The sequence below is a fragment of the Lampetra planeri genome, chromosome 63 (assembly GCF_965212315.1).
Source record: "Lampetra planeri chromosome 63, kcLamPlan1.2.h2, whole genome shotgun sequence".
In the NCBI taxonomy this organism is placed as follows: Eukaryota; Metazoa; Chordata; class Hyperoartia; order Petromyzontiformes; family Petromyzontidae; genus Lampetra; species Lampetra planeri.
In genome coordinates, this window is record NC_136169.1 from 4162803 (window position 1) to 4179892 (window position 17090).

Genomic DNA, 17090 nt, shown 5'->3' on the forward strand with positions numbered 1-17090 from the left:
TCGTCGGGTTCGGGACCAGAGCATGGACGAATTGTCAAGGCAGAGCCTTTGATTTAGCTCGCACGTTTGTTTTGGCAGGCGAAAAATGTGCATTGCAAATAACTGCAGTAAATATTAAAACGTGCATTGCAAATAACTACAGTAAATATATAACACATGCGTGCGAAACCTAAATAAACATAAAAGAAAAATAAACAAGAATAAAAATTAATAAACAAAAAGAAAAAAGAAACAAAATTATACCTTAAAATATTTTTTTGGTGTAAGTGGACGATGAATATGTTGGTGATAAGTACAGTGTTAATAACATCTGAATAAACACAAATACAAGAGATGCTGCTCACTGAACGACTTCTGTTCAAAGACTGAACGAATAAGACGCCGCGTGGCGCGGGCGTCGTGGAAGGTTTGGGGATGAAATCGGACGAAAGAGTAAAAGCCGCGTGGACGAAATTTGAAATGTGGTTGGGGTTGAGAGCGGCCGAAAGAGCGAAGGGACGAAAGTTTCAGTTTGCATGTATTAGGTATAGCCCTGTGAGCCATTCGGCTCTTGACTCGGGTGCAACCGCAACAAACAAAAACATGAACAAGGAAACATCTTAAAGTGACGACGCGCAAACAGCAAAATCCAGGAAAAAACAGAAAAATGTTCTAGATTTGAAGCTTTCGTGACTGCAAGGATTCATACTCTTAGGTTTTTTCGGTAAAGTCACGTAGGTAAAAAATAAAATTAAAAGTTAATAAAAGTAATAATGGAAATAAAAATAAAATAAATCACGACGTTTCGGAGGCAACATAAGTGATTTATTATTTTATTTCCATGATTACTTTTATTAACTTTTAATTTCATGTTTTACCTACGTGACTTTACCGAAAAAGCCTAAGAGTGGAGAAAAATATTCCAGAAAAAGCACCGCATATCAACGCCGTGTGCAAAAAATCCCAGTGGGATGCAAGTCAAACAATAACAACCATAAGGCAATGTAGATTCAAGTTATCGGTCTAACTGTACGACAACACACAAATATGGCTCAACCAAAACGTTTTCGAACTCACCAGAATGAAGCAATGAAAGCCACGTAGCAGTGAACGTCGAGTGGGCGACAGTCAACGAGTCGATGCCCACCACCCTTCCTCGTCTTCACCGGTGACCCGGTGCAAACGACTGGAGTCTGACGAGCACCGACGCACCGGGGACCCCCCCAAGTTCAATTCCTCGGCCGTGGCTGCGACGGAGCGATGTGCAAAACGGGTCCCGGTCGTCCGCCCACCCGCCAGTTGTTTTTGAACTTCTTTTGCACCGTACGTAGCCAGGCGTGCTAATCGCAGGTGCGGTGTACGTACGCACAGCTGTGCACCCGTACGGTTCAGCCCGTATTCTTGTGCAGGGAAATCGAGTTGTCAGGGCCATGCGGCGGACAGCCGTTTCAGTACGGGCACAAATATAAAACATTTGTCTTTTTGTGTTTCTCCCTTGTGATGGGACTTTGTAGGATGAACGTTGAGATGTGTAAGGGGCACGGAGTGACCAGTAAGGTGTGAGTTTGTGTGTAACAAGGTAGGGCACTGATAAGGGTTGACAGTTAAATTTCGATTTAAAGCTTTCGTGACTGCAGGGATTCATCTTCTTGGTTCTTTCGGTAAAGTCACGTAGAAGGGAAGTAATAAAATAATAAAAATAAAACATAATAAAATCAAATAATTCTCACGACGTTTCGGCTACAACGCAAGCAGCCGTCTTCTTCACCTGGAGGTTTTCTTCATCTGAAGACGTCTGCTTGCGTTGTAGCCGAAACGTCGTGAGAATTATTTGATTTTATTATGTTTTATTTTTATTATTTTATTACTTCCCTTCTACGTGACTTTACCGAAAGAACCAAGAAGAAGGGTTGACAGGTTTGTAGTAGTGTATAGTGTAGTGTGTAGTCGTGTAGTGTATAGTAGTGTAGTGTTTAGTGTAGTGTATAGTGTAGTGTATAGTAGTGTAGTGTGTAGTCTTTCCGATTTAAAGCTTTCGTGACTGCAGGGATTCATCTTCTTGGTTCTTTCGGTAAAGTCACGTAGAAGGGAAGTGTTTTATTTTTATTATTTTATTACTTCCCTTCTACGTGACTTTACCGAAAGAACCAAGAAGATAGTGTGTAGTCGTGTAGTGTATAGTAGTGTAGTGTATAGTAGTGTAGTGTGTAGTAGTGTAGTGTATAGTAGTGTAGTGTATAGTAGTGTAGTGTATAGTAGTGTAGTATATAGTAGTGTAGTGTGTAGTAGTGTAGTGTATAGTAGTGTAGTGTATAGTAGTGTAGTGTATAGTAGTGTAGTATATAGTAGTGTAGTGTATAGTGTAGTGTATAGTAGTGTAGTGTATAGTAGTGTATAGTGTAGTGTATAATGTAGTGTATAGTAGTGTAGTGTATAGTAGTGTAGTGTATAGTGTAGTGTATAGTGTAGTGTGTAGTGTAGTGTATAGTGTAGTGTATAGTGTAGTGTATAGTGTAGTGTATAGTAGTGTAGTGTATAGTGTAGTGTATAGTAGTGTAGTGTATAGTAGTGTAGTGTATAGTGTAGTGTATAGTGTAGTGTATAGTAGTGTAGTGTATAGTGTAGTGTATAGTAGTGTAGTGTATAGTAGTGTAATGTATAGTAGTGTAGTGTATAGTAGTGTAGTGTATAGTAGTGTAGTGTATAGTGTAGTGTATAGTAGTGTAGTGTATAGTAGTGTAGTGTATAGTGTAGTGTATAGTAGTGTAGTGTATAGTAGTGTAGTGTATAGTGTAGTGTATAGTAGTGTAGTGTATAGTAGTGTAGTGTATAGTGTAGTGTATAGTAGTGTAGTGTATAGTAGTGTAGTGTATAGTGTAGTGTATAGTAGTGTATAGTGTAGTGTATAGTGTAGTGTATAGTAGTGTAGTGTATAGTGTAGTGTATAGTAGTGTAGTGTATAGTAGTGTAGTGTATAGTGTAGTGTATAGTAGTGTAGTGTATAGTGTAGTGTATAGTAGTGTAGTGTATAGTAGTGTAGTGTATAGTGTAGTGTATAGTAGTGTAGTGTATAGTGTAGTGTATAGTAGTGTAGTGTATAGTGACTTTGTCGGATGCAGGTTGAGATGTGTAAGGGGCACGGGGTGACCACTAAGGTCTCAATGGGTGTGTAACAAGGTAAGGGCACTGATAAGGGGTTGACAGCTCAGCGTACGATGTGGAACTTCTTTAGCACCGTACGAAGCCAATCGGAGGTGTGGTGGAATGGCAAACAACTGAACATAAAAATCGATTCTCAAGAAATTTGTTTTAAATGTATAACCCCACCCCCCCGTGTCCTTCCCCCATTCACTAATCCGCACTGACCAGCGTGGTGAAGTATGGTCTAGCAACCCCCATGAGGCCTCCAACCAGCAGTGGGTTTGACAAAAGGGGCTAGATTTAGATTTAAAGCTTTCGTGACTGCAGGGATTCATCTTCTTGGTTCTTTCGGTAAAGTCACGTAGAAGGGAAGTAATAAAATAATAAAAAGAAAAATAATAAAATAATTATGTTATTATAAAATAATAAAAATAAAACATACTAAAATAATTATTTTATTATGTTGTATTTTTTATTATATAATAAAATAATTATTTTATAAGAAAATAATTATTTTGTTATGTTTTATTTTTATTATTTTATTACTTCACTTCGACGTGACTTTACCGAAAGAACCAAGAAGAAAAAAAGGGGCTAGAATTTGTATTGATACTGCAGGAGGAATCCGATGATCTCTAAAGCTCTTTATCACAGATTTCCAGTCGGGCCACGGGATAATAACGTTACAAAATCAATATATTCCGGTTCAAGGTGATGATCGTTACATGGACTGTACACACTGAACAACTGTAACACGTTGGCTGGCGTATGCCACACATTTCCCCTTAACACATGTGGCGCAGTAGAAACCATTGGTTTAAAAAAAATATATATAAACAAAATTACCGAGTAAAAATAATCATTCCCATACCGGGAATTGAACCCGGGCCGCCTGGGTGAAAACCAGGAATCCTAACCACTAGACCATATGGGAAATCCGTAGGCTATCGGCTTTGCACGGGTCTCTTAGTGCACTAGCATGTCGTGGGTAAACAAATTAATCCGCCCGTCCAGCCGGTTGTGACATTAAGTATGAAACGCGACGCTTTCGTGAGCAGAGCTCCCATATGGTCTAGTGGTTAGGATTCCTGGTTTTCACCCAGGCGGCCCGGGTTCAATTCCCGGTATGGGAAAGATTTTTTTTTATTCTGATACATGAGGGTTTATTTTGAGCTTAAATCGCATAAATTGTGTCACGGAAACAGAACATGCCAAATCGTTACTAATTCAGCACACCGGCGTGTTGGAGAATAAACTCACATTTACAATTCGAGTCCAACGTTAACTTTTTATACGTTTGGTGTTATTTATTTTAACAGGTAAGGCCCTCCCCAACTGAGCTAAAAAGTTATTTTTTTAGAAGCGACCTGTCTACCACAAATGAGCGCGCAATGAAGTGGCTTATCATGTGCAAATGTAAAGCAGCTATATACCCCACACGCGTGTTTCTACATGCGGAGGGAAAAACCCGGAGGACCCGGAGAAACATTCACGTGACCACAGGGAGAGAGACACGCAAACTCCCAATACACAGCAGCAGGCGTCAGACCAGGGATTGAACCCACGACCTCCTGCATACCAGACGAGGTAGTTAACATCTCCTAGCCACCGCGGCACCCTACTGGAGAAGCCTTGAAGAACAGAAGAAAATGGAGTGAAGCCCTTCGCCCAACACTAAACAAAATCGGTATTTGCCCGCTTCGCTCAGACTCCCGGAACTGACCTGTACCACCACGGCTGATCCGACTGCACCACTTCTCAATGCCCTGCAACAATCTCTCACACCTACTGCTGGGCACCATTTGATCAACTCATTTATTCAGAACTGCTTTTTTGCGTTTAGTTTGTCTGTCCCCCGAACCTCCAATCAGTACGGTTGGCTACGTTCCCATGACGTACGCGTACATCAGTTTTTCTTCTGGTTTCATTCCGATGACGTACACGTAAATAAAATAACTTTAAATTTCGATTTAAAGCTTTCGTGACTGCAGGCATTCATCTTCTTGGTTCTTTCGGTAAAGTCACGCAGAAGGGAAGTAATAAAATAATAAAAATAAAACTTAATAAAATAATTCTCATTATTTTATTATTTCCCTTCTACGTGACTTTACCGAAAGAACCAAGAAGATAAAATAACGTAGAAGGAAAATAATAAAATAATAAAAATAAAACATAATAAAATAATTCTCACGACGTTTCGGCCACAACGCAAGCAGCCGTCGTCGTGAGAATTATTTTATTATGTTTTATTTTTATTATTTTATTATTTCCCTTCTACGTGGCTTTACCAAAAGAACCAAGAAGATGAATCCCTGCAGTCACGAAAGCTTTAAATCGAAAGATAAAATAACTTTATCGGTAGCGAGGCTCCCACAAGGCCACCCGGGAGGGCTGCACGTGCCACAGTTTGTCCCCAGCTCTGGGAGAGCACGGCGGTCGTGTCGCGACAGTTCTCTGCGGTGAGTAACGACGCCGTTAACAACGACGGTGCCGCTTACTGCGCCTCTCTAAATAAAATTTACGCCGAGTCGCTCGCACGCTCCGGCGATGAACGGGGACACAGCACCCGCCCGTCACTTGCAGACGTCTCGGACCGGGTGAGGGTTCAGGAAGAGCCACGCTTCGCATTTTCACTAAATGGGCCTAAAACACGGAGGGTCGGCTTGGCGATTTGCCCCACAACTTGGGGACGTGTTGACAACATCGACGACAACAACAACATCGACAACAACCAAAAGGATAATTTGGCAATAAAAATCGGAAAACAAAGTTTTATTTCTGTACAAAGGGAACCACGCACAGGCCGGCTTTGAACACACTTCACGTGCTGTACGCAGCACAGTGTTATTATCTGAATATTAATAACATATCGTCCCGTGTCAAGCGATTGCCAAAGGCCCCCACAGTCATGCAGGCAGTGCCGCTGCGGGGCCCGTGGCATACGCTACGAGGAGTGCCAGAGCAGACATCAACTCGCCACTGACGCTAGCTATATTTTATTACCCAGAATGCTTTACAAGTGCACAGTGTATGTAGGCACACGTGCGTGCATGATGTTGTAGACAATGACACCGGCTGAGTGTGCAGGGGTGAGATGCATCGTGAGACCACGGGGCACAAGGCCCACGGGCCACTGGCGGCAGCTCCTGGTGGCCTTTAGTGCGGCCCTGACCTGCGACCCCCGCCCCCCCGACAATTCACAAATGGTGAAAACACCCCCCCCCCCCACCATCGTCGTCATCATCCACTCGTTGCTGATCGCTGCTTTCAGGATCCGGTTCATCAGGGCTTCGCTTCAGCCGGATCTTGCCGGGTCAGCGACCCCCTTAAAATATTTCCACGCCCGGCACACCACGTCAAGTGTACACCTCCCGCGGTGGGCTGCAGCACGACGAGTCACGGCTCCACCGACTCGAGTCTACCAGCGACGCCGAACATTTTGGGTGAGAAATGAAAGCCCCGAGGTTACCGGAAGGTTACATCCCGTCGCCCCCACCACCACCCCGGCCCCTCGCCGGATCCGGCACGGCGCAACCACTTCCTCCTCCACCAATCGGCTGCCTCGCCCATCCTCCTCCTCCTCTTCCCCGGTGGTGTCTCCCGTCCCCACGCCGCCCCCTTGCCGAAACGGAACCGGCCCGGCGCACGCGGGTCGCTGCCGCTGTCCCGGCAGAGCCGACGCCGACGGTTTCTCGGTGGAGAGAAGCGGAAGGACCGTCCGGAGGTCCGGCAGAGGCTGCGGCGCGGTGAAGGCTGGGAGCGTCCCTCAGCGACACGTCCAGGCCCAGCCTCTCTTCCCGAGCCCGCAGAGTGTTCAGGATGGGGATCCGGGCCAGAAGCTCGCGGTCGATCTTCGCACCATTGAGAGGATCGACACAAGCCACGGTGGCGGGACGTTCACTACCTCGTCTGGTACGCAGGAGGTCGTGCGTTCGATCTCGACTCTGACGCCTGCTGCTGTATATTTGGAGTGTGCGTCTCTCTGTCTCTCCGTGGTCGCCTGTATAGCAGGCCACCGTGATGGTGATGAGAGAGAGACGCAGGCTCCAAATATACAGCAGGCGTCAGGGTCGGGATGGAACCCACGACCTCCCGCATACCAGGCGAGGTAGTTAACATCTCGCCACCCTTAAACCCAGTGACGGCTCCTGCAAAATCTCTCAGGGGGGGCAAATGTCTGGATGATTGATAAGGATAAGGTCCACCCATGCAATGGATAAATTAACAGCTTAAGCATGTAAAGGCAACTTCACTTCTTTAATATTAATGAAAAATAAAGTGACTCTTACAATAAATCTTGTTTGTTTCTACTCACTATTAATACAATCCACTCAAGTTTCTTTTATTAAAGATTCCACTAGGTGGCGACAAATAATATTGTTGAATGCAACGTGCTTACGTATGATGACGTTAGCACGTATGATGACTTAAGCACGTTAGTGCGAGCCCTCCCGGAAGCCATAGAGAATGCATTGCAGCACCCGCCGTTCGAAAAAAAACATCTTTGAATGTAAGTCTATGGGAACACTCGGGGCGATTCTCAGCCGGAGAGAAATCGCCCAAAAAGAGGCGGTACTCCACAGAACGTGACATGACGCTGATTGGACTATATCCAGAGGCACAGTAACGGCTCGCAAAACTCTGTGGTTGAATGACATTGGTGGTGCGTCGCCCAATCGCCCTAATGAAGAAACCGCCCCTGCTTAAACCACATCGACACAAATATAAAGAAGTCGTCGGCTGACCTTGGACCAGATGATTGCACGAGGCTTGGGCGCGCTGCAGTTGGTTTTGATGACGCGCGTCGGGGTGAGGATGTAGTCAACCGTCAGGTCGTGAGTTTCCACCAGCTCTTCCGGGATGTCCACCACCTGCGTCACCGACGGCGACGGGAATGTTACCCGGTCCCCCCCCCCGCCCCGCCACCCCCGGGTTTATTCCAATCGTGCGTCACGCCACGAGATGGAATTCTGCTGCGGCCCTTACGTGTGACCGAGAATGGTCTGCGGAGCTACTTCTGAGTAGAGGTCGCAACCGGGTACCCGATACCCGTACCCTACCCGATACCCGGCTACCCGTACCCAGCCGGGTACGGGTACCCGTTTGCGACCCTGGTGCGGCCGCGTACCGGTACGGGTAGGCCGTGAGTCACTGGTGGGTCACCGTTTGTCACTCATTTCCCAACGTCTTGTCTCTTCTCACGATTCAAGTTCCTAGAATCAACCCACCCGCGCCTGCAACATGGCTTCATCTCAGAGGTCGCAATCAGGTACCCGATACCCGTACCCTATTTGTACCCGGCCGGGTACGGGTACGGGTACCCGTTTGCGACCCTGGTGCGGCCGGGTACGGGTAAGGAATCAAAACCCGTCTGCGACCTCTGCTTCTGAGGTTGTTTCAAGTTCCACTGCTAGAGGAGATGCACTTCCCTACCCGCCCTGCTGCAGAGTAACATTCACCGCACGAACGCTCAACAGACTTTCACTCCCAGAGCTGGAGTTTGCCTCGTGTGCCGTGCCGGCCTTCATTGCTGATCGCAAACAGAACTGGCCCAGAAATGTCTGTTTTGACTACATGGGGGAGCTTTGCCTTGTTTGTGCATCTTGTTGTGTGTATGTTGAACTGCTTTCGCACCGTACGTAGCCAATCATGCTCATGGGAGGTGCGGTGTTGAGTCTATGGGCAGCAGTGTTAGTCTGTGTGCAGTCTGTATGTTGAACTTCTTTCGCACCGTACGTAGCCAACCGTGCCAATCGGAGGTGCGGGGGAAAGGAACAACAAACACTAAACACAAAAATCAGTTCTAAAGAAACGAGTGTCTTCCAAAGATGTACACGTGTGCGTGCGTGCGTGTGCGCGTGTAGGACCTGGCAGTCGTGAACGCAGGTCACCACCACCGTGGCGTCATCCACAGCGCCCGTGCACGCCATCATGGCGAACTCCATGTCCGCAAAGCCCTCGCCCTTCCCGATGCGCCATCCTGCGGGCACACGCGGCGGACCGGAACCGATTGCCCTTCGCGTATTCTACAGGTGCAATTCGCAGTCGATTCTAGACTCACGCAGCCGTATGGGGTCGTCTCCCTGGCAGCCGATTGGCCGCCCGTGGGAGTGATGACGTCGCCCCTAGCAACCGCTGTGTTTGCCGACGACCCAGGAGGACACCCGCATCTCCCTTGACATCCTCTCCGTTCTCTCTCTCGCATCATTTCGGATCTTGCTACAATCACAGCTTTCCGCATTTTACGGGGAACTTCTGTACTTGGGGGTGGGGGGGGGGGCCCACGAACAGAAGGAGACCCCGAGGCCTACGGTTGCTAGGGGCGACGTCATCACTCCGACGGCGGCCAATCGGCTGCTGGGGAAGACGGCTGAGTGACTCTAGGAACTAAACGCAAAAAGTCTGCAGAACACGTCAAGGGGAATCGGTCCTCGGACTGACCAGCCGTGACCCCGAAATCGTGACAACCGCCGCTGACTTCCCTACTAAGTGGCGCTCATTTTTATCGACGCCGGAGAGAAGTTGGTCCGAATCGACCGCCAAACCAGGATACGAACCAATCGTGAAAAACGTACAAAACTCCCTGCGAGCCGCTCCCACCCAGCAGCGGATCGAGACGGAGGCCGCTGCTGCCTGCGGGGCGTGTGAGGTACGAGCCAGAGGTCGCAAACGGGTTTTGATTCCTTACCCGTACCCGGCCGCACCAGGGTCGCAAACGGGTACCCGTACCCGTACCCGACTGGGTACGGGTAGCCGGGTATCGGGTAGGGTACGGGTATCGGGTACCCGGTTGCGACCTCTGGTACACGCCCGGCTCTTACCTCTCTCGGACACGGCGACGGAGCCGACCACCACGAGGTCCACGCGCACGCCGGCGTCCAGCCCGAGCGGCACGCTGAACTCCCGCACGCCCTGCCAGGGGTCGAAGGTCGCAGGTCGCAAGTGGGAGCGGGGGGCAAAGGGTCAGGGTCAGGGCACCGTGGAAGGAGAGGAGGGGCGTACTCGTGCAAACCACCGCAACGCAAACTGCGGTGGTCACCCTCTCCCAGCAGCGGCGGCGGTGGCGGCTTTTGGGCTCGGCCGTCGAACAAAGACGGTGGTCGCCGCATCGTCGCGCGGCGCTTTCAGATGCGCTTCTGCGGCCGTCTGGAAGGCGCTCTTCCTTCCGATATTAAGGACGCCACCTGAGCTATGCACTTTTAAATCATGCTGCTGCTGTCTGCTGCTGCCTGCTGCTGCCTGCTGCTGCTGCTGCCTGCTGCTGCTGCCTGGTTGGTCAGTGCGCAAGCGCCGGCTCCGTGCCTGCGAGGTGGCACACCGGTGCAGGTCGGCCTTGGAGGCACCAGCGGGCGGAACGATCCGGTTGAACAGCCCGGATCGGAGTCTCGGTGTGGGAACCAGCAGGGTCTTCCGTGCCTGGGGAAAGGCGGAGGGAAGAAGGCGGAACGAGTATTGAGTTTAATTTGATATTTATTTATTTTATTTTACCAGGTGAGGCCAACTGAGCTCCGTATCTCTTTTTCAGAAGTGACCTGGCCGCAAATAACAGCTCAACGAAGTTGCTCATCATCATGTGGACATTTATAGCAGCCAAATACTCTAAGCGCGTGTTTTATAATGTGGAGGGAAAACCCAGAGGACCCAGAGAACACACAAACTCAAATTACACAGCAGGAGTCAGGGTCGGGATCGAACCCACAAGCTCCTGCACACCAGGCGAGGTAGTCAACATCTCCTAGCCACCGTGATGATGATGAGAGAGACACGCAAACTCCAAATACACAGCAGGTGTCAGGGTCGGGATCGAACCCACGACCTCCTGTGTATCAGGCGAGGTAGTCAACATCTCCTAGCCACCGCGGCGCCCCCTCTACACCGAGTTGTCCACCCCCAGTGTGGGTCGCTGCGTTACCTCCAGGGCGGCGAGTCGGACGCCCTCTAGCGGCTTATCGGGGTCCACCTTAACGGCGCTGGTCGCTGCGAAAGCTGCGAGGTCTCCGATCCTCCCCGCGGCGCGGTACGAACCCTGCGCCGTGGGAGGGGTAGTGGGGGGGCGGTGGGCGAGGTGGGCGGTGGGGTTGGTGGGGACGACAGAGACGCGAGACGTTCTTCGCACTCACTTCCAGGGCGAGGTAGCGCGCGCCCTCCTGCGGCTTGTCCGGGTTCACCTTCACTGTGGTCGCCGTGGAAAACTGCGGGAGGAGGCCGAGACGCGCCGAGGCGCCGGTCGACCCCTGGCACGAGAGGTCACCGGCGGGCGGTGCGGCCACCGTCGTTGGCTCGTTTGAGCCGGGGAGACATCGGCCAGAAAGATCACGTGGCGTGTCCACGGAGGTGTCGCGAATGCGATCGGAACGTTTATTTATCCTGGAGGAATCCGATGAGCTATGAAGCTCTTTGTTGACGGAAGTCCAGTTAGGGGCACGGCGTCGGAACGTTACAACACCAAACAATGCGAAAAATTATAGTTTATGAAAGGTAAGCAAATCACTACAAATAAATACGTAGACTTGATAAAGTAGAACGTTCAAATATTATAAGTACACCAATTCCCAAGCTTGGGCAAGGCAGCAAAACAACAGCCGGTTATCAACTTTAGAGTGAAACATTCCGTATATATGGGCCGTGTGAGTCTATGGGCAATGTTGAGTCTATGGGTAGTGTTGAGTCTATGGGCTGTGTTGAGTCTATGGGTAGTGTTGAGTCTATAGGCAGTATTGAGTCTATGGGTAGTGTTAGTCTATGGGTAGTGTTGAGTCTATGGGTAGTGTTGAGTCTATGGGCGGTGTTAGTGTATGGGTAGTGTTAGTCTATGGGTAGTGTTAGTCTATGGGTAGTGTTAGTCTACGGGTAGTGTTGAGTCTATGGGTAGTGTTAGTCTATGGGTAGTGTTAGTCTATGGGTAGTGTTAGTCTATGGGTAGTGTTGAGTCTATGGGTAGTGTTGAGTCTATGGGTAGTGTTAGTCTATGGGTAGTGTTAGTCTACGGGTAGTGTTAGTCTATGGGTAGTGTTAGTCTATGGGTAGTGTTGAGTCTATGGGTAGTGTTGAGTCTATGGGTAGTGTTGAGTCTATGGGTAGTGTTAGTCTATGGGTAGTGTTAGTCTATGGGTAGTGTTAGTCTACGGGTAGTGTTGAGTCTATGGGTAGTGTTAGTCTATGGGTAGTGTTAGTCTATGGGTAGTGTTAGTCTATGGGTAGTGTTGAGTCTATGGGCAGTGTTGAGTCTATGGGTAGTGTTGAGTCTATGGGTAGTGTTAGTCTATGGGTAGTGTTAGTCTATGGGTAGTGTTAGTCTATGGGTAGTGTTAGTCTATGGGTAGTGTTGAGTCTATGGGTAGTGTTGAGTCTATGGGTAGTGTTGAGTCTATGGGTAGTGTTGAGTCTATGGGTAGTGTTAGTCTATGGGTAGTGTTAGTCTATGGGTAGTGTTGAGTCTATGGGTAGTGTTGAGTCTATGGGTAGTGTTAGTCTATGGGTAGTGTTAGTCTATGGGTAGTGTTGAGTCTATGGGTAGTGTTGAGTCTATGGGTAGTGTTAGTCTATGGGTAGTGTTAGTCTATGGGTAGTGTTGAGTCTATGGGTAGTGTTGAGTCTATGGGCAGTGTTGAGTCTATGGGTAGTGTTGAGTCTATGGGTAGTGTTGAGTCTATGGGTAGTGTTGAGTCTATGGGTAGTGTTGAGTCTATGGGTAGTGTTGAGTCTATGGGTAGTGTTGAGTCTATGGGCAGTGTTGAGTCTATGGGTAGTGTTGAGTCTATGGGTAGTGTTGAGTCTATGGGTAGTGTTGAGTCTATGGGCAGTGTTGAGTCTATGGGTAGTGTTGAGTCTATGGGTAGTGTTGAGTCTATGGGTAGTGTTGAGTCTATGGGCAGTGTTGAGTCTATGGGCAGTGTTGAGTCTATGGGCAGTGTTGAGTCTATGGGTAGTGTTGAGTCTATGGGTAGTGTTGAGTCTATGGGTAGTGTTGAGTCTATGGGTAGTGTTGAGTCTATGGGCAGTGTTGAGTCTATGGGTAGTGTTGAGTCTATGGGTAGTGTTGAGTCTATGGGTAGTGTTGAGTCTATGGGCAGTGTCCTCTGGTCTAACACTGTTTGAGACGAGGCTCAAAAGAAAGCTGTCTCTGGTGTGGACCAATCAGTTTCAAAGACAATGCATTTATTATCAGAGTGTGTTTTTTGTTTGCATTCTGACCACAAGTATTGTGGTTAATGCAGACATGATTCCTTGTAAAAGGTTTCAGTTTGGTGTTTTAACATCTGTTTTGTTGCCAGAAAAAAGGAGAAAACCTATTCTCAAATTTTGGTACTGGCAGAGGAGGTCCCATGATGTAATTATTGACCTATTTATTTACCTATTTATTGACCTATTTTTGAAACCGCTGCTTCCACGGGGACTCCAATCCCTGGGGGGTCAGAGCAGAGTTGGTGCCGGGTGCGGGGCTGAGCGGGCGACGCACCTTGAAGTTTGGAATCCTGTGGTGCACGGGCCTGGGGAAGTTCGCCAGGTCGTGAAGCTCCATGTAGTCCCACACCGTCTGGCGGATGTCCCACTTGGAGGTCCCCAATGCTGGCGACACGGAGGAAGGTTGACGGTGGGTGGGAGTTGAGAAACGTACAGGCGACACAACTCAATTTAGATCTCTCCATATTCTTAGGTTTTTTCGGTAAAGTCACGTAGGTAAAAAAATAAAAATTAATGAAAGTAAAATAAAATTAAAATAAAAATCACGACGTTTCGTAAGCAACACAAGCTTCCGTCTTCAGGTGGAACCGTCACAGCACGATAGCTGTAATTAATTTAAATGTTTTACCTACGTGACTTTACCGGAAAAAACCTAAGAATATGAATCCTTGCAGTCACAAAAGCTTCAAATCCAAAATTAGATCTCTCCACTCCATCACTCTGACCCCTCTCTAGCTATTGGCGAAACGTCGCCTATTTTTACTTTTCCATTTTAAGATCATAAACTTCTTTATTTCTTAATTTTACCGGTTAAGCGCCCGCTGAGCTATATGGAGCTCTTGTTCGGAAGCGGCCTGGCCACGTATGATTGCTCAACTAAGTGGCGGCTTATCGTCATGTGGAAATGCGTCGACGCTAAATGCTCTAAAAGCGTGACGTTGATTCTAAAAGTGGAGAGGAAAAAACTGGAGGACCCGGAGAAAAACCACAGGCAGAGAGACAAGCAGACTCCAAATATACAGCAGCAGCAGCAGGCGTCAGAGTCAGGATTAAATCCACGACCTCCTGTATACCAGGCGAGGTAGTCAACATCTCCTAGCCACCGTGATGATGAGAGTGAGAGACACGCAGACTCCACATATACAGCAGCAGCAGGCGTCAGAGCCAGGGTTGAACCCACGACCTCCTGTGTACCAGGCGAGGGAGTTAACATCCCCTAGCCACCGTGATGATAATGAGAGAGACACGCAGACTCCAAACATACAGCAGCAGCAGGCGTCAGAGCCAGGGTTGAACCCACGACCTCCTGTATACCAGGCGAGGTAGTCAACATCCCCTAGCCACCGTGATGATGATGAGAGAGACACGCAAACTCCACATACAGCAGCAGCAGGCGTCAGAGCCAGGATTGAACCCACGACCTCCTGTACACCAGGCGAGGGAGTTAACATCTCTCCACTCCATCTCTCTGGCATCTCCCTATCGCCGAAACGCCGTCTATTCTACTATCACTTTTAATTACACACACGAGGTACACACTGTGGCACTGGTGAACGTACTGACAGCAGCAGCAGCAGCATCGTCAGGTCACCGAGTGAGATTAGATGCCCCTGGATGCGGCAGAAGCCGTGGCGCTCGCCCGGGCAGAGGTGCGGGGGGGGGACGTGTTCACCAATCATCAGGCGCGTGCGGCGTGCCAAGCGCGTCGTATTTGTGCCGTGTCGGTAAAGTTGCACACAGATGCCGGATTGTAAGACGCACCTCACTCACGCCGGATTATAAGACGCACCTCACACACACCGGATTATAAGACGCACCTCACACACACACACCGGATTATAAGACGCACCTCACACACCGGATTAGAAGACGTACCCTCACACACACCGGATTATAAGACGCACCTTCACACACCGGATTATAAGACGCACCCTCACACACCGGATTATAAGACGCACACACACACACCTCCGCGTTAGACTTTACCGGTGGGAACAGCGACTCCGCGCCGATGATTGTCCGTAGAATTCATAGCGGCAGCGACGACGGGCGAACGTTGAGCTAAAGCTGCTGTTACGAGACGATCACAAATCGCACTAAAAGTTGCGTAAAGTTAAACACTTAAGTGGATGGATGTGCATTGGTTTAGATTCCTCCGTGGCCGCGCGCCGATTCCTGAATCGATTCGCGGTGGATGTGGATTATTATATCCGTGGAGGGGTGAGTGGTGAGGACGACTTCATCCAGAAGTGGGTTGACCATGGCCCGATGATGACGAGGGCGTGGAATCTACGGTGGAGCGAGTTTCGCAGGATCCACAGCGAACGCGTGTCGCCAAGACGGGAATCGATTAATGTAAACAATAGAATCACCTACATTTCGATTCGCGTGTTTAACATTGAAAATCGATTTGGTTGTTGAACTATGGAATCGATTCACCCCGCTGTTCTATTTATAACTCAGGCGCGTGGCTACTACGGTGGCTGATGCAGATCAAAGTGCTCGATTTTAAAATGTTAATACATAAGATTTACACATTCCCCAATTTACTAGTTTATAAAGGGCTGTCTTCGCCAGGCAAAAGTTAAAAAAATATATAATAATTAACCTGATGTGATTTTTTTGTTACAATTTGTATCTACGTTGAGGGCAACTTAACAACCATCGCTACATTTTGTATTTTTCCGCAAAAAACCCACCACAATAATTGTTGGCTATTTAATTCAACTTCTCACAATCCTCACTCCCACAAGCTAAATCTCACATTCCTCACTCTGTGCGCTTCACCCTCCAAAAGCTTTCCGACGCACGGGAATCTTCCAGAGTTAATTCCGATTCGCGCCAATTGAAGGGCTGAGGGGTGTGGGACCATCCATAAATGACGTCACGCTATTTTGGACATTTTTTGACCCCCCCCCCCTCTTCGTCACACGACGTCACAAAAAGTCAGACACCCCCCCCCCCTCAAATATGACGTCACAAAGCTCTGCCCCACTCCCCCCCAAAAAATAAAACATGCTTCAAATCGCTTTAAACTATTGTCATTGCAGTGCATATTTAATGTGGTGCTCCACTCTGATGTTGTAAGAGAAAACATTTATTAAAAGTCTTTTTAATTACGCAGAACGTGTTGTCTATATTTATTTAAAGTTGCGCATTTTGATGTGACGTCACATTTCTCAAACCCCCCTCTCCTCGTCACACATCGTCACAAATGTCTGACCCCCCCCCCCCCGCCGCCTAGGTACGTGACGTCATTTATGGACGGCCCCATTCCGTGTGTGGGGGTCGCTAGCCCCCGAGATCCCTCCCTCGATAATGCTAACGGCCGGGCTAGCATCATCAATCGCCCCCCCGCTGCTAGGTTCCTCACCCGTGGCGTGGGAACCATCGCCCGAGGATTCCCCTCCCCCGCGGGTCCGCGTAGCCGGCATGGCTAATTACCGAGTAGTATTCTGCCCCTCCCTACTACGATACCTCCCTGTCCTAATCGCGCGCCTGCAACCCACACGGAGCGAACGTACGCACGCCCACACACACACACGCCGCTCCGCGCACTCCAACTCAACTCGCGTTATGATCGCGCACCTGTATCGCACACGGGGTGGTCGCACGCACACACACGCCGCTCCCCACGCGACACCCACTCTTGCGCCGCTCTTTTAGCTACGTGACTTTACCGAAAAAACCTAAGAACATAGCCCTGTGAGCCATGTGGCTCTTGACTCGGGTGCAACCGCAACAAACAAAACATGAACAGAGAACATCTTAAAGCTACGACGCTC

General features: G+C 48.8%; 1 protein-coding gene and 2 non-coding genes across 5 annotated transcripts; 1 reads left to right on the top strand and 2 right to left on the bottom strand.

The window, feature by feature from the left end:
- Nucleotides 1-3982: 3982 nt before the first annotated feature.
- TRNAE-UUC (transfer RNA glutamic acid (anticodon UUC)) lies at nt 3983-4054 on the bottom strand. Its single transcript has one exon. It is a non-coding gene; the product is annotated as a tRNA-Glu (tRNA).
- Nucleotides 4055-4181: 127 nt separating this feature from the next.
- Nucleotides 4182-4253, top strand: TRNAE-UUC (transfer RNA glutamic acid (anticodon UUC)). The gene has a single exon. It is a non-coding gene; the product is annotated as a tRNA-Glu (tRNA).
- A 1624-nt stretch (nt 4254-5877) lies between these two features.
- MTHFSD (methenyltetrahydrofolate synthetase domain containing) lies at nt 5878-15702 on the bottom strand. 3 transcript variants are annotated; one of them, XM_078619637.1, is made up of 8 exons: nt 15292-15702; nt 13580-13689; nt 11241-11354; nt 10423-10536; nt 9942-10032; nt 8988-9100; nt 7866-7991; nt 5878-6971 (listed from the first exon to the last, which is right to left on the bottom strand). In XM_078619637.1, the coding sequence occupies exons 1-8, from the start codon at nt 15335-15337 to the stop codon at nt 6597-6599; spliced, it is 1089 nt and encodes a 362-aa protein (XP_078475763.1). In that variant the 5' UTR covers nt 15338-15702; the 3' UTR covers nt 5878-6596. The 3 variants fall into 3 exon arrangements, with proteins under 3 accessions (XP_078475763.1, XP_078475764.1, XP_078475762.1); XM_078619638.1 differs by lacking the exon at nt 11241-11354 and adding an exon at nt 11033-11146 and having other exon boundaries at nt 15274-15698; XM_078619636.1 differs by lacking the exon at nt 11241-11354 and adding an exon at nt 11033-11146 and having other exon boundaries at nt 15292-15696.
- Between the last annotated feature and the right edge of the window lie 1388 nt (nt 15703-17090).